At 41.9% G+C, this 22427-nt stretch overlaps 1 protein-coding gene across 1 annotated transcript in view; it reads right to left on the minus strand.

Annotated features, from left to right (window-relative positions):
• Positions 1-1702: 1702 nt before the first annotated feature.
• The window catches only part of LOC131191691 (killer cell lectin-like receptor subfamily B member 1B allele B), a 38977-nt gene continuing 18252 nt past the window's right edge, over positions 1703-22427 (minus strand). The window contains exons 3-6 of the mRNA XM_058170099.1: positions 15080-15223; positions 7856-8004; positions 5781-5899; positions 1703-3745 (exon numbers count right to left, since the gene is read on the minus strand). Coding sequence (XP_058026082.1) covers positions 3622-3745; positions 5781-5899; positions 7856-8004; positions 15080-15223 — 536 coding nt within the window. The 3' untranslated portion in view covers positions 1703-3621. The remainder of the gene's footprint in view (positions 3746-5780; positions 5900-7855; positions 8005-15079; positions 15224-22427) is intronic.

The following is a 22427-nucleotide window of genomic DNA, read 5'->3' on the forward strand; positions in this document are numbered from 1 at the left end:
TCTAAACTGTTTACATCTCCATGTAGTTTAGACCAGGGGTTTCCAACCTTGGTCCCTTTAAGACTTGTGGACTTCAACTCCCAGAGTTCCTCAGCCAGCTTTGCTGGCTGAGGGACTCTGGGAGTTGAAGTCCACAAGTCTTAAAGGGACCAAGGTTGGAGACCCCTGGTTTAGACCAGTGGTTCTCAACTTGTGGTCCGCGGACCCCTGGGGGGCTGGCAATATTGACACAGGGGTTCCGTAAAGGCTTGAAAAATGTTATGATTTAAATCTTAAGTCTTGGCCACAAAAAGTATTTAAATGGAATCCGTGGTGTAGAAAAGGTTGAGAAACACTGGATAGCGGTAGCAATAGCACTTAGACTTATATACTGCTTCACAGCCCTCTGTAAGCAGTTTACAGAGTCAGCATACAATCTGGGTCCTCATTTTACCGACCTCGGAAGGATGAGTCAACCTTGAGCCTGGTGAGATTCGAACTGCCAAACTGCTGCCAGCTGGCAGTCAGTAGAAGTAGCCGGCAATACTTCATTCTAACCACTGTGCCACCATGGCTCTTATAAGACCTCTGTATTGATTTCAGCATTATATTGCTACACCTCTGCTTTATAAGTTGCATTGGTTGCCAGTTTGCTTCTGGGTCCAATTCTGGGTCCTATTTAAAATCCTTTATGGCAGGGGTCTCCAACCTTGGTCACTTTAAGACTTGTGGATTTCAACTCCCAGAATTCCTCAGCCAGCAAAGCTGGCTGAGGAACTCTGGGAGTTGAAGTCCACAAGTCTTAAAGTGGCCAAGCTTGGAGACCCCTGCTTTATGGCATGGGACTAGGTTATATGAGCAACTATCTGTCCCCAATTGCAGCTGCCCATCACATTAGCTCTGCCAGAGAAGGCATCCTGCTAGGGATCTACCGTTAGTGGGTCCCAGGAGAGGGCCTTCTCTGCCCTAAGACTCACTTTATGGGACATTCCTCCCCCCCTCCCCTGCCCCAATGAAATTAGCTCCAACCCTGTTGATTTTCTGGAAGTCTCTCAAGTCCTGGTTATGACATTACACCAGGAGATCCTAGGGAATCAGATTGTGATGTGGATCCATTGCTGCTGTTGTCATCTATTTTCCCCTAGGCCTTGTAAATTTAATTTTTCAAATAGTGACTTGTATTATATGTTTACTATTTCAGCCCCTATCATTGCCAAATATGAAGGCTATGAAGATAAATTTCATGTTTATTATTTAAAGGATGCTAACCCCATATCCAAAATTCAGATGACCAAATATCAAGTCAAATATAGAATACTAAGCTATACAACTATACAAAACTTTTAATTACATATATTTTTAGAGTCCTATTATTTTTTTCTCTTCTCTGATACACTATTTCCCTTTTTACTGCATTATTTTACTGTAAAAACTGGTCAAAGGCTGTAATAATAATATTTGGATTGATTTGATTTGATTTGATTTACTATTTTATTATTAAATTGCATGCAGCTGAGAATCACTTTTGGGAAGATGGATATACATTTGAAATACAAATAAATCAATTAATACATAAAAGGAATGTCTGTTGAAAATCATGGCAATTGTTTTATTTTACATCCCGTCATAATGATACACCAGGCTTTCTTTCCTGGCTACTTTGATAAGTGTTGTCAGAAAAATGCTCATTTAAAGGGAAAAAACAAACCATTTGGAGACCGAATCAACAAATGATACTTTATTGGAATATCACTGGGGCCAGCTGACCTATTAAAACAACACCCTTTGTAGGGTTATCAAATACTTGGATGGGCAAAGGGATGACACACAGATCGTTAAATTTTACTAGCATCCACAACAAAAATTACAAGAAAGACTAAACAAAGAAACAAAAAGTCTTTCTTAGTTCGTATTTTGTTTATACATTTAATTTTTTGAAGGTTTTTTTCTGTAAGATTAAAATATAGTTTTGTTACAAAAAATATATTGTACATTTAAAAAACAAATACAGCAAAAACGGCAAATATGAATGATTTTCTCCAGCATCAGAAAGATTGATTTTTTCCAATCACAACGTTTTTCCAACAAAACTTTATTTTCAAGAACATTGATAGCAAAAAGATAGAATTATTATATTGTCCCTCAATATGAACTAGAATCTGAACTTGTACATGATTAAGTTTAGAAATAAAGAAAAGAACAGAAGGTGCAGACGTGCCAATAGCAAAATGAGTCTATGCCACCCCCTGCTGGCCACATAAAGACAGCGGTGTCAAGTCCTCCCATTTCCTAGAAAGAATTGGTGCGGTTTTGTACGGGTGAAGAAGTGAGCTGTTGAATTGGCAAAACCGGCTGTGTGCTTTCTCCCCTTGTGAAGCCAAAGTGAAGGGCAGATATGTGCCTTTTCTGTAGCTGTTAATGCAACTTTAAAATATATGGACATACCAGGCTGGGAATTCTGGGTCTTGAAATCTTAAAATACATGTGAACATAAAAATCTTAAAATACACGTGAACATAAAAAAACCCACTAATAAACATTTTTAAAGTATCCAGAAAACCAGATGTATATATGCTCTATTGCCCTAATCAAAATGAGCAGGTCTCCTCCAAAATGACATTCAATTTTGCATTTTTAATTTCAGAAACTTTTCAGAGTTTCCTGTAATTTTTCATGGCACAATGTAGTACTTCATTAATATGAACTGCACATTATGAAATACAGGTAGCCCTCAGCTTATGACCACAAATGAGCCTCAAATTTATATTGCTAAGTGAGAAATTTGTTAAGTGACTTTTCTCCCATCTTACGACTTCCCTCGCCACGATTGGTAAGTGAATCACTGCAGTTCTTAAATTAGTAACACTGTTGTTAAGTGAATCTGGTTTTCCCATTGACTTTGCTTGTCAGAAGGTCACAAAAGGGGATCACATCGTCCTGGGGCACTGCGACCGTCGTAAATGTGAGTCAGTTGCCAAGCATTCGAATGTAAATCAAGTGACCAAGGGGATGCTGCAACAGTCATAAGTGTGAAAAATGGCCATAAGTCACTTTTTTTCAGTGCTGTTGTAACTTTGAATGGCCACTAAATGAACTGTTGTAAGTGAAAAATTACACCTGAATTCCTCCCCAGTGTAATTATTATATTTATTTATTTATTTTATTTATTTATTATTCATACTTTTATACGGCCCTATCTCCCTAGGGACTCAGGGCGGTGTACAGCCATATAAAAACATATATATATATACAAAGTAAAACATTAATTTAAAAAACTTATTACATTGGCCGAATATTTAAAATAGAGATATAAATAATAAAACCCGATTTAAAACCAAATTTAAAATTTAAACATTTAAAATTTAAACAATTTAGTCCAGTCCTGCGCAGATAAATAGATGTGTCTTAAGCTCGCGGCGGAAGGTTCGAAGGTCAGGAAGTTGACGAAGTCCTGGGAAGGACAGAGAAGGCCCTTCCCCTGGGCGTCGCCAGTCGGCACTGCCTGGCCGACGGCACCCTGAGGAGTCCCACCCTGAGAGAGCGCACGGGTCGGTGGGAGGCATTCGATGGCAGCAGACGGTCCCGTAAATAGCCCGGCCCTATGCCATTATAGAGCACTTCTTTGTTTTTCTCTTGGATGATTTACATCACCAGAGCTTCTATCTCGCAGATCCACTTAGCCACAGCACTGCAAGATTCTGAGATGACTTTTGTGGCCTTCAACATCCCACAGCTGTTTCCTTGAGCCCCGGTTATGTTTGGCAGCCTGTAGGATAAGGGAGCAAGCAAGGAAGATTGTCAAGGGGAGGGGAAGGATTGTTTTATTCTTGTTTGTAACTCTTTATTATAATATTTATAGAATAGAATAGAATAGAATAGAATAGAATAGAATAGAATAGAATAGAATAGAATAGAATAGAATTTTTTATTGGCCAAGTGTGATTGGACACAAAAGGAATTTGTCTTGGTGCATATGCTCTCAGTGTACATAAAATAAAAGATACGTTCATCAAGGTACAACATTTACAACACAAATGATGGTCAATACTGGCTTAATATTTTTAAATAATTTTAAATTTTTTAACCGGGGTTTTATTATTTAAGGGTTGTAATTTTAAATTTTTAATTGGCCATTTTCTAATATGCTCGGTTTTAAATTGTTGTTTTAATTGTATATTTCTTATGTTTTTTATCTTCTGGCTGTACACCGCCCTGAGTCCCTAGGGAGAAGGGCGGTATAAAAATTTAATAAATAAATAAATAAATAAATATATCAATATAAATCAAGAACAATTAGAAATAAAGAAACCATTAGAGAGCATTTCACCGAGGCAGCCTTCGTCGGCGCCATCTTGAGGTACAGGTAGTTATACAGGTAGTTCTCGACTTACAACCACAATTGAGCCCAAAATCTAAATGAGACATTTGTTAAGTGAGTTTTGCCCCTTTTTACGACCTTTCTTGCCTCAGTTGTTAAGTGAATCACTGCCGTTGATACTTATAACTGTTGGCGTGTCATGTGATCATCTTTTACGACCTTCTGTTGGGACCCAGGCCCAAGTAGGTAGTAGTAGGCGCATTCAGTTCAAAAACAAACAGACTTTATTAGAACAGCTGAGAATTAACTCATTCTCAGCGTAGTCCAAACGAAATCAAAACAAATTCTTCATGACACAATTCTTCAGTCTTATCACCAACCTTGGTCTAATTAGGCAAACTGCCAAAGGCTTTTCTTGGCAAAAGCTCAAAAGCAGAAGACGCCAACAAGAAATAAATGCAGCAAGACAAGGGGCAAATCTATCAACGTTGTTTTCCAACAAAGAGCCCAAACACCGTTGCTGGGCTCTTTGTCGGATTGGCCCTTATGGGAGGGGCCAATCATCTCTTGGCCCTACTCCCAAGTCGCCCTCTTTGCTTGAGCTGCTCTTGCCTTCTGGCAGCTCTTCTCATGCGTGTATTAGGAACAGGCTCCTCCTGTTCCTCTGCCTCACTACTGTCAGCCTCTGGAGGCTCCAGAGTCTGCACATCACTCCCCGATGGCCCTGGCCCCACCTCAGCCTCTGATGCAGAGCCCTCATCCGGGCCTTCCCCAGCCTTCAGGACTGGCCTATGCTCTTCCTCAGCCTCATTACTGTCTGATTCCGCTGCCAGCTCAGCAGGCTGCTGGGGGACCACAACTCCTTCTGACAAGCAAAGGAAGCCAGATTCACTTAACAACCGGGTTACTATCTAATCCAATGTTCCTCAATCCCCAGTCCATGGACCGGAACCAGGCCATTTAACAGATTTAAAAGATTTAAAAGAGTTGGAAGGGACCTTGCAGGTCATCTAGTCCAACCGCCTACCCAATCAGAAGAACATACATCTGCCTCTATCTAGACTTGAACTCACAACCTTCTGATTGTGAGGCAAGAGTTCCACCGCTAGGCCATGGCATGCCAGAAATCAGGCCACTCAAACAAACAAAGCCCCATCTGTTGGATGCAGACAGCACACAAAATCATACCACTCTGGTCCGGGGGAAAACCTCTCTCCACAGAACCAGTCTCTGGTGCCCAAAAGGTTTGGGGCCGCTGATCTAATCAATTGCAGTGATTCACTTAACAACTGTGGCAAGAGAGGTCATAAAATGGGGCAAATCTCACTTAACCAATGTCTCATTTAACAACAAAAATGTTGAGCTCAATCGTGGTCATAAGTCAAGAACTACCTGTAACTGGAGTAGGCCCAAAACACTGGAAGAGGAAAACAGATATATATTTCCCAGCTCAAATAATCATAAAATGCATGGGAATACTCACCCTTCCTTATTACCGGTATATGAGGAATTGTCCACCCACAACCATTGACGGGTCCTGGAATTTGCAGACAGTCCTATCCACATCATTTGTGCCCCACTGGTGATGTGCTGGATGAAGTGCTGTCAAGAATATATTTGTCAGTTACCTGTTTGCTTAGTAGGGCATAACAGAATTCAGCATTAGTGCATAAAATTCACCAAAACAGCACATCAAATGTGTACGAAGATATAAACACCAATACAGTGAATTATTTTAAAACTGCACGATTAAAATGATGAATACAGTTATAATTACATTTTAATTAAATTTAATTAAAAACCATCTGGAAGAAAGACAGCCAGGACAGCCCTCTTTTTCCTTTGATCGCAAATTAAAGAAGCAGTTGCTAATCTTCACTCCTCTGATTAATTCTCCACTCCTCTGAATACAACAAAATATCTTATGCCACCAGACTTGAAATCCTGGGTTTAGAAAATTTAGAACTCCGCCGCCTTCGACATGACCTGAGTTTAACTCATAGAATCATCTATTACAATGTCCTTCCTTTCAAAGACTACTTCAGCTTCAATCGCAACAATACACGAACACACAATAGATTTAAACTTAATGTGAACCCCTCCAATCTTGATTGCAGAAAATATGACTTCAGTAATAGAGTTGTTAATACTTGGAATACACTACCTGACTCTGTGGTCTCTTCCCAAAATTCCCAAAGCTTCAACCAAAAACTGTCTACTATTGACCTCACCCCATTCCTAAGGGGTCTGTAAGGGGCGTGCATAAGAGCACCAGCGTGCCTACCGTTCCTGTCCTAATGTTCCCTTTGACTGTATACAATTTCATATAGTTACTACATACTTATGGTTATATATATGCTTATATTTATTTCATACTTATGCTTATATATACTGTGTGAGAAAATAAATAAATAAAAATAAATAAATCTGATGGCTGGATATATAGATCGTTTAGCCATTGAACAGCTGTGCCCTCAAGATGATGTAGTTCAGGGGTGTCAAATTCAATTTCATTGAGGGCCACATCAGGGTTGTGTTTGACCACTGGTGGCCAGGTGGATGTGGCCAGTTCAAAGTCACCTATGTCGGGATGCCTGTGGTGGCCCGAGTGCTCTGCCAGCGAAAATGGAGCTTGGGAGGGCTTCATTTTCACTGGCAGAGGCACTGCAGGCCTGTTTCCAAGGCAGCCCCGTGGGCCATATCTAAACACCTCACAGGCTGGAGCCAGCCCACAGGCCTTGAGTTTGACACCCCTGATGTAGTTCTTGCAAGGACCTTCTCATAGGGAATTTTGTTGCAATGTGATGTAAAGTTAGCGGGATGTTTGCAGGATGCAATGTAGACTAGCTTCCTTGTGCTGCACCCGGGGCAACGTGACTTTGTCACAGCTAATAGTCTATATATCCTGGCTGCTGGAAAGATCTCCCAGCAAGAAGCAGCAGGATAAATACTATTGATAAATGAATACTCTGGAACGTATTTTTAGGTTATTGTTAAGGAGTCCTCTGGCTTTGATTTGCAAGCTAAAGAGGTCGACCTGATGATCTGTCAGCTTGGAGAACTACTAGATCAGGGGTGTCAAACTCAAGGCCCACAGGCCAGATCCGCAGATCCAGCCTGTGGAATGCTTAGATCTGGCCCGTGGGGCTGACCTGGAAACAGCGAAGGACGGGCCCGCAGTGACTCGGCCCTCCCGAGCTCCCTTTTCGTTAGCAGAGGGTTGCAGGAGGCTGTCACAGTTGAAAATGGAGGTCAGGAGCCTGTTTTCCCTGGCAGAGCACTCGAGCCACCACAGGCATCCCCAAAACAAGTGACACTGAGCTGGCGATGCCCATCCTGGCCACCCCCACCCACCCCCGAGGTCAACCACAACCCTGATGCGGCCCTCAATGAAATCGAGTTTGACACCCCTGCACTAGATAATTAGAGTTGAACTGAAGCTGTTCCCAGTTCCCAGTTGAACTGAAACTGTTCCCATGGACATGCCCACACAAGAAAGTGCCAGATCTTTTAAAGACTACATATTTCTATGGGATGAAGGAGGATGTTGGTATTTACCAATTCTGCCTCTACTTTCAAAACTGCAAGTTCAGAATCTTTGGCTCTGCAATCGTCTCTACTCTCATTCCAGGTTTGTTTTTCCCCTGAGATCCAAAAGCACTTGTTTTCATGAAGCTGCCATTCTTTGGGACACAGCTTCAAATTCCCTGAAAGAGAAAAAAAAAGGGCTCCATAAGGTAAATTTAAAGGTTCCCCTCGCATATACGTGCTAGTTGTTCCCGACTCTAGGGGGCGGTGCTCATCTCCGTTTCAAAGCCGAAGAGCCAGCGCTGTCTGAAGACGTCTCCGTGGTCATGTGGCCGGCATAACTCAACGCCAAAGGCGCACAGAACGCTGTTACCTTCCCACCAAAGGTGGTCCCTATTTTTCTACTTACATTTTTTATGTGCTTTCAAACTGCTAGGTTGGCAGAAGCTGGGACAAGTAACAGGAGCTCACCCCGTTACATGGCAGCACTAGGGATTCGAACCGCTAAACTGACGACCTTTCGATTGACAAGCTCAGTGTCTTAGCCCCTGAGCCACCACATCCCCTTACTGCATCATACTGACACCAATTTGCAGTAGTCCTCGACTTATAACAGTTCACTTCAGTTTCAGTAACAACGTCACTGAAAAAAGTGGCTTGTGACCATTTTTCACATATATGACCGGTACAGCATCCCCATGGTCATGTGATCAAAATGCCAACTGATTCATATTTATGACCTTTGTAGTGTCCTAGGAACATGTGATCACCTTTTACAACCTTCTGACAACCAAAGTCAATGGGGAAGATAGATTCACTTAACAACTGTCCTACAAACTTAACAACTGCAGTGATTCACTTAACTAATGTAGCAAGAAAGGTCGTTAAATGGGGCAAAACTCACTTAATGTCTCACTTAGCAACAGAAGTTTGGGGCTCAATTATAGTCATAAGTCGAGGACTACCTGTACAAGGAAAGGTAAAGGTTTCCCTGGTCAGTCATGTCCGACTCTAAGGCACAATGCTCATCTCTGCTTTTTAGCTGGGGGAGCCGGTGTTGACTGAAGACATTTCCGTGATCATGTGGCCAGCATTATATGCCAAAGTTACATGGAACTCTGCTACCTTCCCACCAAGTGATACCTATTTATCTACTCGCATTTGCATGCTGTCAAAGTGCGAGGTGGCCAGGAGCAACGAATGGGAGCTCACCCCATTGTGCAGGTCTCAAACCCAGGCTGCCACCTTTCCAGCTGACAGCTGACAAGCTCAGCATCTTTAACCACTGAACCATCGCACCCTCTTAAATTACTTATTGAATGTAATTGAGACAGACACCTTCATCATTAAGCAACCTGGTTGTAAACTGAAAAGTCACACAATTATGCCCAACCTATGACATCAGTTCTGGCTGTAATTCTTAAGCAAATCACTGTGGGTTATTGAGCACAATGTTATGTGACTGCAACTTGCAACTTCCCACCGGCTTCCCCATTGACTTTGCTTGCTAGAAGCTAACTAGGAAGGTTACAGATGGAGATCACATGACTACAAGACATTGCAACTATTTTAATGCAATGCATGCCAGTTGCCAAGCATCCAATTTGGGATCACATGACCACAGGAATGCTGCAATGGTTGCAACGTTGAGGACCAGTCGTAAGTCTCCTCCTCCAACGCTGCCGTAACTTTGAAAGGTTGATAAGCAAGCAATTTTTAAGTGAGGACTAGTGCAGAGATCCCCAACCTCTAGACTGTGAATTGATACTGGTCTGTGGCCTGTTGGGAACTGGATCACACAAGCAGCAGGTGGGTGAATGAAGCTTTATCTGGCATGTGTGGAATCTAAGTTGCGCATGAAACCATCTCCCCACACACACACACACGCACACAGTCTGTGGAAAAATTGTCTTCCACAAAACAGGTGCTTTGTGCCAGAAAGATGGGGGACCATTGAACTACTGTAATCATAAACCAGCATGAAATAAAATATGGATCTTACATTACTGTTCTTGTTGAACGGATTTTTTTTTCAAATGTAAGCAACTTCAGACTGGTTTGTAAAAAAGATCAATTTCTAATTAGTCTTCATCCTTGATCTTATTATTTAAAAGAGCCATGACTCTTCACCCAGGCCATCAGTCAGAGATAATGCAACCCCTCGCTTCACTTCACTGGCCATTTTTTATCTTTGTTTTATTGATTTTGTTGTATTTTTGTTGCTTTTTATGTTGAATCGCTTAGAGTTGGGCAGCACTCAGCAGTTTAATGAATTATGAATATGATTATTATGAGCGTGTCCAGAAATATTTCACAAGAAGAGTCCTCCACTCCTCTGCTCACAACAAAATACCTTATGCCACCAGACTTGAAATTCTAGGCTTAGAAAACTTAGAACTACGCTGCCTTTAGTCTGACCTAAGCATAACTCATAAAATCATCTACTACAATGTCAATGAATACTTCAGCTTCAACCACAACAATACACAGGCACACAATAGATACAAACTTAAAGTAACCACTCCAAACTCGATTGCAGAAAATATGACTTTCTGCATATGAGCAACAGAGTGGTCAATGCCTGGAATGCACTACCTGACTCTGTGGTTTCATCTCAAAACCCCCAAAATTTTAACCTTAGACTGTCTACTGTTGACCTCACCCCATTCCTAAGAGGTTGTAAGGGGTGTGAATAAGAGCACCAATATGCCTACCGTCCCTGTTCTAATGTTCCCTTTATTTGTATTCATTTTATGTATTCAATTCATACTTATATATATTATCCAATATGTACTTGACAAATAAATAAATAAAATAAAAATGTTGCAGATCTGAGAATTTTTTGCATGGAGGGGGAATCTGACAGAAATCAGAAGCATTTACTTCTGAGTATGAACTACATTTGAAATCATTCTGAGATACGCTGAATCCTTATCTAATTATTAGTGAGTGTGATGTTAACCAGCCACTGATAGGAAAGAGAAATCAAAATAAGCAGTAACTATATAGTAATGAAGGAAGGTATACAAATAGCTGGGTTTCATAACTGACATACCCATCAGAGATCAAAATGATATCAGTGTGATAAATCTAACAGATTAGTAGAGATTATGATGGATTCATCTACAGGGATTAATAGAAGACATAGATACAAAGGATGAAGGATGAGGATTAATGAGTAAACATTAGTCATTACTCTAATGGCTTCCTTTCCAGAAAGTGAGAACAGTTTTAGAAGTTCAGAAAAACAAGTAAATTATTTTGCTATTCTGAAGCATTTCTTTTTTTCAATTTACATATGTCCATGCGTGCGTGCATTTGCATCTTCCCAGCTCTACGGTTCAGCCCTCCATAACAGTCCCAGTTTTGCATATGGCCCCTTGGGGAAAAATACAGGTAGTCCTTGACTTATGTCCACAACTGAGCCCAAAATGTATGTTGCTAAATGAGAAATATCTTAAATGAATTTTGCCCCATGCACTTTGCACTTTTCTTGCCATGTTTGTTAAGTGAATCACTTCAGTTGTTAAATTAGGAACACAGTTGTTAAGTGAATCTGGCTTCCCCATTGACTTTGCTTGTCGCAAGCAAAGGACTCTGGGATGCTGCAACTGTCATAAGTGTGCACTTGTCGAGCACCCGAATATAAATTACATGACCCCGGGGATACTGCAACGGTCATAAGTGTGAAAAATTGTCATACGTCACATTTTTCAGTGCTGTTGTAACTTAGAATGGCCACTAAACAAACTGTTGTAAGTCAAGGGCTAGGGTTTTATGTCTATTTGTATGCCACAAATGTCCTTTCAATATGATATATTTTATATGGTTAGATTATATATATATATGGATATACAGATAGTCCTTTATACCTTTGTTTCTCCTAGAGATTATTGGAAGCTGCAAATTATTGGATGGTCCAAAGGGGGCGCTGGCGATTAGGGCTTTTGCTGAGCTTATGGTCAGAGGAGCTTATGGTCATGAAGGGCTTATGATAAGGGATGGGCTGCACTTCACAAGAACTGAGAAGAATGTAATTGGAAAACAAAATGGAAATTGAGGGTAGAGGGAAAGCAATCTTTAGGATCTTTAGGACCCAATCCCAAGCATAAATCCCAAGACAAAAAATAAACTACTTTATTGGCCAAGTGTGATTAGACACCCAAGGAATTTGTCTCCGGTGTAAAAGCTCTCAGTGTACCTACAGCAATAGTGATATAGATCATTATCGTGGTCATTGTAAAAATACATTCATCATAAAACATTAGATACAACACTTAGTGAAAGTCATGGATACTGAATAAGCAACCAACATAAATCATGCTAGGATACACATTGTTTCAGGATACCAAGGTCCTATGTACCGTATTAATAAACAAATGGCCTGCCCCTTTGGCCTTTTTGTATTCCTTGGGGTTGGCCTTGTGTGATGATTCCAGGTTTGGGAAATCTCTCTCTCTCTCCCTCCCGCCCCCTCCATCCTTCCCTCTCTCCCTCTCCCTCCCTCTCCCACCCCTCTCCTTTTTCCGCTCTCTCCCCCTCCCTCTCCCCTCCATCCCTCCCCCTCCCCTCTCTCTCTCTCCTCTCTCCTCCCCTCTCCCCTCCCCTTCCCATATCTCCTCTCCCTCCCCTCCCTTCTCTCCCTCCCTCTCCCTCCCTTCTCTCCTCTCTCCCTCCCTCTCCTTTTGTCTCTCCCTCCCTCTTCCCCTCCACCTCTCCCTCCCTCTCCTTTTGTCTCTCCTCCTCTTCCCTCCACCTCTCCCTCCCTCTCCCTCCGTCTCCCACTCCCCCTCCATCCCTCCATCCCTCCTTCTCTCTCCTTTTCCCTCTCTCCCCCCTCCCACTCCATCCCTCTCTCTCTGTCTCTCTCTCCCCCTCCCTTTGTGTGTGTGTAAAAAAGATTTCCATATCCTGAGGGGAATTCTGATGCTTTTGTTGTCTGTGGTGTGTGTGTGTGTGTGTGTGTGTGTGTGTGTGTGTGTGCGTGCATGCGTGTAAAAAATATGTCCGTATCCTGAGGGGAATTCTGATGATTTTGACTGAGTTACTGTGGTTTGCGAGCTTTTTATCAGTTTCATGATCCAAAGACTTGGCTGAAAGGCTGATGTGGTTCTTTGTTTTGTGGCCTGGGGTTTCCTCCCGCCAAGATACAGCCAAGATTAGATAGAACGTGGCCTGGCTTGATGTCATGGAGGCGTTTCCCATCTAACAGTACAATTCCATTCCACCGCTTACAACAGCACTCGGTTGCCAGCTACGTTTCATGGGTATGCAATAATTGAAGCTCTGCAAACAAAGCCTTTGTGTCTCCGTTTAGAAACGTAAAAAGAAGCAAGCAACCTATTTGAAAACTAACTGATTTTAGAAAAGAATTCGGGCCCAGGCATTTTGATTGGGTAAAAAAGTCAGGAAGATGATGGAAAGTGCCCAAATGAAAACTCTGAACCTTCTCTCACCCCAACATGAGTTATTAATAGACTGTTCTAAATCTTAACACACGTTACGCCATGTGCTGTGTTATTCTAGCAGGAGTGGGGTGGGGTGGGGGTGTGTTCCAAAAATATGCCAACATCAGGGCGAGCAGACTAATAGTCATGATATAACCATGTAGCACGAGGTTATTTTACATTCATGTAACTCTTGCAAAGAACATTGGAAGCTACTGTACTCCTTTATATTTTCGTTCCTGTTAGTTTCTTTCCTTTTTTAAATGTTAATAAAGATATTGTGGGGGGGGGTGGAGTTGACACATTGTTTAGTTTCAGTACAACGGTGTACAACGTATTAATTGGAGGCTATTATTTTATTCTGTCGTTTCATTCACTAGTCAGCTGCCTGCACCACAGTGGAGGGGGCATTTTTTGCCCTCCCCAGGCTCCGGAGGCTTTTCTCGAGCCTCCGGGAGGGCAACAACTGCTTCCCCCGGGATCCAAAGGCCCTCCAGAGGCCGGAAACAGGCCCATTTCCAGACTTCCAGAACCTCCAGTAGGCCTGTTTTTGCCTTCCTAGACCCTCCATGTGGCCCCTGCACTTACCTGGAATTATGAACGGGCCACGTAGAGATTCCTGGGAGGGGCAGGCTGGCATGGCCAGCCAGGTGTGGCATTTGGGGGTTCACCGAACCCCAGCGATCCTTGCCTAGAGGATCGCCCGAACCCTGCCGAACTCCCAGGAGCCCACCACGGTTTCTAACCAGTAAAGGGTTGCTGTTATTTTAAATTCACGGCACCTTAGTGTATTCCGAAGAGTAAGCTGTGCCTTAGTTTTCAATTGAAAGTGATTTGAGTGTGTCTGCTGACCAGGGCTATGAGTGTGTGACTGTAAACTGAACCTGGAAGTGCGTGTAACAGCTTTATTTATTTATTTATAAAATTTGTTGGCCGCCCATCTTACCACAGGGTAACTCCGGGTGGCTTACACAGTGACATCTAAGGTAAAACATACAAAGTTAAACTCAAACATTAACAACAAAGACATATGGGGAGGATGAGGGGAGAGTGGGGTGGAGAGTGGGGATCTTTTATTACTCGATCAACCACCTCCACTGGGCTGTTCCTCCACTGAGGCCCCAAACTGACCGGAAGAACCAGATCTTTAGGCCCTTATGAAAGGGTAGGAGGGTTGAGGCCAATTTCACATGGGGGGGAGGGAGTGGTAGATGTTCCAGAGGGCAGAGGTGACAGCAGAGAAAGTCCTCCTCCTGGACCCCGCCAGCTGGAATAATAAGGGCTGATGGGACCCCGCAGCATGCCTCCTCTTCTGGCACGAGTGGTACGAGCCAATCCCAGTGGGGTGAGACGGTCCCTCGTGTAACCTGGACCCATGCCATGAAGGGCTTTAAAAGTGACCAACACTTTGAATTGGACGCAGAAGCAGACTGGTAACCCATGCAAATTGTGAAGCAGTGGCATTACAGGAGCCATTCTTGGCGGCCCCAAAACTACCTGTGCCACCGCACTCTGCACCAGCTATACTTTTCAAATGTTCTTCAAGGGTAGCCCCATGTAGAGCGCATTACAGTAGTCTAATCTTGAGATGACTAGGGATTGAATGTCTGAGTCCTGGTCCAGGAAAGACTGCAACTGAAGCACACCACAAAGTTAGTTGTGTGGTTGCAGCCGCCATCTGGATTTCTCTGATCAGCGGGCCTCCCTGAGTTGAGTCTTTCTCCTGAAAATTAGCGGCATTTTCAAGCAATTTCAGCTGGTTGGTGTTAGTGTTGCCATGCACAACCCTTGAAATCTGAGAACATACCTGTGGAATTGTCACAATGGTGCTTACACAGAAATCGCCACAGCTTGTTCCATTTTTCTCCTGCTGGCTCTTTGCTGACTTGCTGCTTTGCTTCAGTAGCAGGAATGTTATCCTGATCATCTGCAGTTCTCTGAAGCTGAAAGACTTTTAAAAAAGATTTCTAATTAGCTGATAAACAAATGGAGGGAGATATTAACAGTGGTGGGATTCAGCCGGTTCTCTCCGGATCTTGCGAACTGGTAGCAGCGACTGTGGGAAGCTCCGCCCACCTGCCTGGACGTAATGCGTGACTACTGCTCATGAACAGAGGTGCACATGTGCACAGTCACATTTGCGAACCGGTAGGGAAGAGAAGGGAATCCCACCTCTGGAGATATATATAAAGAAATGCACATACAGGAAGCTTCATTGTAGCACTTTAAAAACAAATACAAAAAGGCTTCTTTTGTGATATTCCTGTTCTCTGGACATTTATTTTACCCTCACTCTTCTTAAAAAGTCCATATTTATGCAGGGTTGTTTTTTTCCTGTTTTGGCTGCTCACAGCTGCTCACAAAGCTAAATTTCAGCATCCCAACTCCCTATGGAAATAGCTTGACGGACCAAGATTGGAGCTCACTCTGGATCTGCTAAATCATGTATGTTCTATGTTCCCCAATTCCTTAGCTTTTCTATCAATGCAAGGAAGGCGAGAATTCTTAGTTCCTCTGTGTAGGTGGATCTTCTTTTTCCATTAGTAGTCCCTGTACCTTTCCTTGGTTTGTATATACCCTGTTTCAGTGGTGAAATCCAAATTTTTTTACTACCAGTTCTGTGGGTGTGGCTTGGTGGGCATGGCAGGGGAAGGATACTGCAAAATCTCCATTCCCACCCCACTCCAGGGGAAGGATACTGCAAAATCCCTATTCCCTCCCCACTCTTGGGGGAAGGATATTGCAAAATCTCCACTCCCACCCCACTCTAGGACCAGCCAGAGGTGGTATTTGCCGGTTCTCCAAACTGCTCAAAATTTCCGTTACTGGTTCTCCAGAATCTGTCAGAACCTGCTGGATTTCACCCCTGCCTTGTTTTCCCTAAAATAAGACATCCACTGATAATAAGCCCAATTGGGCATTTGAACGCAATCAGCCCCCCCCCCCAAAAAATAAACCCTCCCCAAAAGGCCAAGCACTTATTTCGGGGTTCAAAAAATATAAGACAGGGTCTTATTTTGGGGAAAACATGGGTAGGTAAATGAAGACTCAATCATCCAGGCCAAAATTATCTTAAAAAGGTTATATCAGGGCAACTGGAACCAAATTTTGTTAATCTGAGACATTTCCTTACTCATCCCAGTAATTTCATAAGTCAAAATAAAATAGTCTACGATAAAATAATAAATAATCTCTGCCTACTTTTTTTAAAAAAATATTTTGACTCATGAAGCTTTGGTCTAGTTGCCCGGATATAACCTTGTTAAATACTTTTGGTGTGAATGATTGAGTCTTCATTTACTTATTGCAGGGAAAAACCCCTGCAGTTGGTGTAACAAGAGTTCATATATTCCAATGACTCTCTGCCTAACAATTTCTTTTATTTTGATGGATGACGTTACTTGGATGAGTAGTGGGACGTCTCAGATTAACAAATTTTGATCTAGTTGCCCTGGTTTAACCTTTTTAGATATTTCCTTTGCTTGCTTTACCAAAGCTTTGCACATATGTCTTGGCCTCCCTTTCCCCCATTCTCTCCTTTAACACTAATATAGACTTCTCTTTTTTTCTTTTTTTCTCCTTATGCTGCTATCTTTGCTCTGAGGCCACAATAAGCCAAGCAAAGCCAGATTGCTCTTTTGATCGCCATATTGGTTCATACAAACCTTATAGCAAGAGTGAGGTGATCATTCAGCTGCCTACAGGTAGTCCTCGACCTACAACCATAACTGAGCCCAGAATTTCTGTTGCTAAGCGAGACAGTTGTGAAGTGAGTTTTGCCCTGTTTTGCGATTGTTGTGTGGTTTTTTTTGCCACAGGGTTTTAAGTGAGTTGCGTGATCGCTAAGCAAATCTGACTTCCCCCATTGACTTTGCTTGTCAGAAACCAGCTGGGAAGGTTACAAATGGGGATCACATGACAGTGTGCAACTGTCACACAGCTAGTCTTCGACTTACGACCACAATTGAGCCCAGAATTTCTGTTGCTAGGCAACACAGCTGTTAAGTGAAATTTGCCCCATTTTATGAACATCTCTTGCCACAGTTGTTAAGCAATTCAATGCAGTTGTTGGTAGTATCCCAGTTGTAAAGTGAATTTGGCTTCACTGTTGACTTTGTTTGCAAGAAGGTTGCAAGAGGGGAATCACATAACAACTAGGTCCTGCAATCGTCATAAATATGACTCAGTTGCCAAGCGTCCGAATTTTGATCACGTGACCATGAGGATGCTGCAACGGTCACAAATGTGAAAAATGGTCATGAGACATTTTTTCAGTGCTTATTGTAACTTTAAACGAATGGTTGTAAGTTAAGGACCTTCTGTAGTAGAGAGACAACATCCATTTAAACTTTGTTATTTTATTCCAGATTGGCTGGAATACAGCTTTGGGTGCCAATCCTTGGCCATGCCTACTTTTGTCCCAGCCAACAATTGCTGCCAAACTATAACAGGCTTTCCCTTGACTATATTCATGCCAGCCAACATCAGCTGAAGAGCCAAATATTATTTACTAGAAGCTTTTCAGACAGTTGTAGTTAATGTATGCATCTTTTTTTAAAAAACATCTTCCTTGCATTTTTCTTTTGCCTAAACTTTCTGTTCTGTGTGGTTACAGGGGATGAGTATTAAATTTCCCCTTTTGCAATGTTCATATCCATTCTTAAGAACTAAGGGAACCTTTTAGTGTCTTTGATCATGTAGCTGATTTCTTTTCCTTTGGCAATTTTTCAAAAAGTATCTAACTATCTGTTAGATTCGGGCAATAACGAGGCAGGAGACCAGGATAGTGACAACAGCTCTTTACTATATGGTGAACCCAGCAACCCGGGCTGGGAAAAACCTCTCTTTATATACAGTTTAGCCGGTGGCTTCAACCAATCAGCAACGTGCTTTTTTCCCGCCAAAACATTTAAAGATACATTACACTATCTCTGACTCACTGCAATGTACCATCAAATAATTCAACAGCCGTGCCAAATTCATGTCATTATTAACCAATGAAAAATTGAATCACATCGGTTAACCTTTCCTTTTTTTCCTTTTTTAAAATTTGTCTTGATTTTTTTCAATAGCAAAATGTTATTTGTTTTATTCAACTTTATTAAGCTTCAAAGAAAGCTAAAAATGCAATACAAAAGGGGGAAGGGGATCAAAAAGGAGAAAAAGTTAAAACGTGACAAAAATGCATTCAAATCAAAGGAACCCACATCTTAATAGATAAGCTTGTATACTGTATATTGTATACTGTATACTGTATATTGTATACAGTTGTGACAAAAAAAAGCGGGTGAGGAAGGTGAAAGGGGATTACAAGGACAATTTAATTCCCTACTGATCTGAATAGGAACAAACTCCCTTTTTACAACCCTGTAATCCTTTAATGTAAAACTTATGCCTAATCAAAATCAGAGGCAGCCTTTATTTTCTAAAAGGAACATTCAAACCCTCTTTTGGGAAGATGAAAGCAATTCTAAGTGTTTTATTAGCAAGCATGGTCAACAATGTGTAAGCATAAAGCATAAGCACACCAAGCCAGGTGGCTTTTTGGGACTTCTGAGGGAGATTTTTTTTATGGGTAGAACTAAAAGCTCTTCACACAAATGCAAATTTGGCACCATCCCCTGCTCAAATACATCTTCCCAGAGAAATTAAACGATCATCTTAGCCATAAAACATTTAGAAAGCCGGGAAATCCAAAGAAACAAATAACTGGAGGTAATTCTTGGCAGGAGGAACAAAAAACCAAAAATTGCACATAGGCAGAAAAGAAGAAAAAGTTAGAATGTCCCTCTACAGTGGTACATATGACTTTATTTATAAAATGAAAGAGGCAGTGAGAATTTAAGCAAGGAATCAAAGAGGGCTTCAATCACAGATCATAAAAATAACAGCCGTATAAGCCCTAACTATTGATAATTGAACCTGGCAAAAATCAATCAGAATAGAGCTGGAAGGGACTTTCAAGGTCCTTCTAGTCCCCTGCTCAAGTAGGAGACCCTATACCGTTTCAGACAAGTGGTTAATAATAATAATAACAATAGAGTTGGAAGGGACCTTGGAGGCCTTCTAGTCCAACCCCCTGCCCAGGCAGGAAACCCTACACCACTTCAGACAAATGGTTATTCAACATTTTCTTAAAAATTTCCAGTGTTGGCGCATTCACAACTTCTGCAGGCAGTCATTCCACTTATTAATTGTTCTAACTGTCAGGAAATTTCTCCTTAGTTCTAAGTTGCTTCTCTCCTTGATTAGTTTCCACCCATTGCTTCTTGTTCTACCCTAAGGTGCTTTGGAGAATAGTCTGACTCCCTCTTCTTTGTGGCAACCCCTGAGATATTGGAACACTGCTATCATGTCTTCCCTAATCCTTCTTTTCATTAAACTAGACATACCCAGTTCCTGCAACCGTTCTTCATATTTTCTAGCCTCCAGTCCCCTAATCATCTTTGTTGCTCTTCTCTGCACTCTTTCTAGAGTCTCAACATCTTTTTTACATCGCGGCGACCAAAACTGAATGCAGTATTCCAAGTGTGGCCTTACCAAGGCATTATAAAGTGGCACTAACACTTCACGTGATCTTGATTCTATCCCTCTGTTTATGCAGCCCAGAACTGTGTTAGCTTTTTTAGCAGCTGCTGCACACTGCTGGCTCATATCTAAATGGTTATCCACTAGGACTCCAAGATCCCTCTCACAGGTACTACTATTGAGCAAGGTACCACATACACGGTACCTGTGCATTTTGTGTTTTTTGCCTAATTGTAAAACCTTACTTTTTTCACTGTTGAATTTCATTTTGTTAGATAGTGCCCAATGTTCAAGTCTTTCAAGATCCTTCTGTAACTTGAGCCTATCTTCTGGAGTGTTGGCTATTCCTGCCAGCTTGGTGTCATCTGCAAATTTGATGAGTTCCCCATCTATCCCCTCGTCCAAGTCATTGATGAAGATGTTGAAGAGTACTGGGCCTAAAACAGAGCCTTGGGGTACTCCACTGCATACTTCCCTCCATGTGGATGTAGTTCCGTTGAGGACTACACGTTGAGTGTGGTTGGTCAGCCAGTTACGAATCCATCTGGTGGTGGTGCTGTCTAACCCACATTTTTCTACTTTATCTAGTAGTAGGTTATGGCCTACTTTATCAAATGCTTTACTGAAGTCCAAGTAAATTATATCGACAGCATTCCTCTGGTCTACTCCTCTGGTTGTCCAGTCTCTTCTTTAAAACCTCCTGTGATGAAGCACCCACAATTTCTGAAGGCAAAGCTGTTCCACCGGTTAATTGTCCTCACTGTTAGGAAGTTTCTTCTTAATTCCAGGTTGCTTCTGTCCTTGATTAGTTTCCATCCATTGTTTCTTGTCTTGCCTTCTGGTGCTTTGGAAAATAAATTGACTCCCTCCTCTTTGTGGCAGCCTCTCAAATACTGGAATATTGCTGTCATGTCCCACTTAGTCCTTCTTTTCTCTAGACTAGCCAAACCCATCTGTATTTCAAATGCTGCTGAACAATCTGCTGGAGAGGATATGGAACACAATGGAGGAAAACTCAGCCTGCCAAGAATAGAGACTCCATCCCTGGAAATGGAGGAAAATTAGAACAGCTTCCAGGAGTGAGGAAAGACCAGGAAGATGGACTATGTTATGTGAAGTAAATTCAGATTCTGCACAAAGGGACTTAATGAATTAAAAGCTTTTTTTTTTTTTTTTTTTTTTGGCAGCAAGACAACCAGTTGCAAACTCAGAGCATTCCTGAGCCAGCAGTGGAGATAGGAAGGCAGAGAAAGAGGTGTAATAAATTACAAGGCAATAACAGGAAAGAAACCGAGAAAGCTGAAAATTAAGCAGGTTAATATTTGAGTTCTTACATTATCCTGTACATACACAGAAAAACGGCCTGGTTTTGTAAATACAACTTTCATTTGTGTAGTTATATTAATGCAGAAAGTCAGTGCCTACCCCCTCCTAGAAGAATGAAATATTTTGAGAAATATTTAAAAAGGTGGAATATTATATTTCCCCAAAGGAAGAAATGGAGAAACTGTATTTTTTTAGAGGAAGAAAGCAACCCCCACTTTCCTTAATAGCCTACAGCAGATGTTAGCACTTAAGAGATAAAGAGCTTATTGAAAGAGGAAGACAAGTATCTAGATAGCTGTATCCATTCAAGACAAGATATTGTGAAACTCCCTGCAGCAAAGTCTGAACAAAGGCAGAATGGTAGGATTAGCCTTCACTCAAGATCCAACGCAGGAAAAAAGCCATTAAGCCACAATAGGAATTGCCCAACACTCTTTCACACACAAGGCCCTTCATTACATCATCTCAGAGCAGTCCAAACATCAACCAAACCTGGGAGCTCAGACAAACACCTAGGATTTGCATTTCCTCTTTTGCCTATAGAGCCGGCTATGACCCCCTACATGACCCAATAGGAATCTGAAATAATAGCCAATAGAATACATAATAGCCAATAGAATACATATTCTTGCCCAGGAACAGGAAGCTCAAGTGCAAAGCTCACAGAAGATATAAAAACTCTCAACTCCATTTTGTCAGCTGCCCAGGACCATAAACCCATGCGGTCATGCTTCATCAATAAAACATCTTTCCAATCAGCCTCCATTTTCTAGTGTCTTCTTCCCGGCTTGGAACTGAACCAGATGGATATTTCTTCTCATATTAGTATTAGTATTAGTATTAGTATTCTTCTCATATTCTTCTCATATATTATTATAACATTCATTAATTAATATCATTATATTACAATATATAATATATAATATAATATAATATAATATACAATATACAATATATAATCGTCACCACTACCCCGTCGGGGGGGTGACGAGTCCAGCAAGTGTTCGCGGCGGTAATTTAATAGGTCCGAAGGTGGTGGGGGAGGGTCTCGTTCCAGTTCGTCAGGGTTTTGCGATCAATACGGTATGTGGGAGAGGCAGATATGGCGGAAGGGGGGGCCATATCAGGTTTTGGGGGCACGCCCTCGCTATTTAAGAGCGATCGCGTGCTCCGGCCCCCCAGAATTCTCCCGTTCCCCGAGTGGCTAGAATACCCGGGACTTGGGCCTTCGGCTGATGTTATTTAATGCAAGATCCGTGGTTAATAAAGCTCCCCTGATTTTTGATCTAATTCAGGAAGGG

This window comes from Ahaetulla prasina, chromosome 2 (assembly GCF_028640845.1).
Source record: "Ahaetulla prasina isolate Xishuangbanna chromosome 2, ASM2864084v1, whole genome shotgun sequence".
NCBI lineage: Eukaryota > Metazoa > Chordata > Lepidosauria > Squamata > Colubridae > Ahaetulla > Ahaetulla prasina.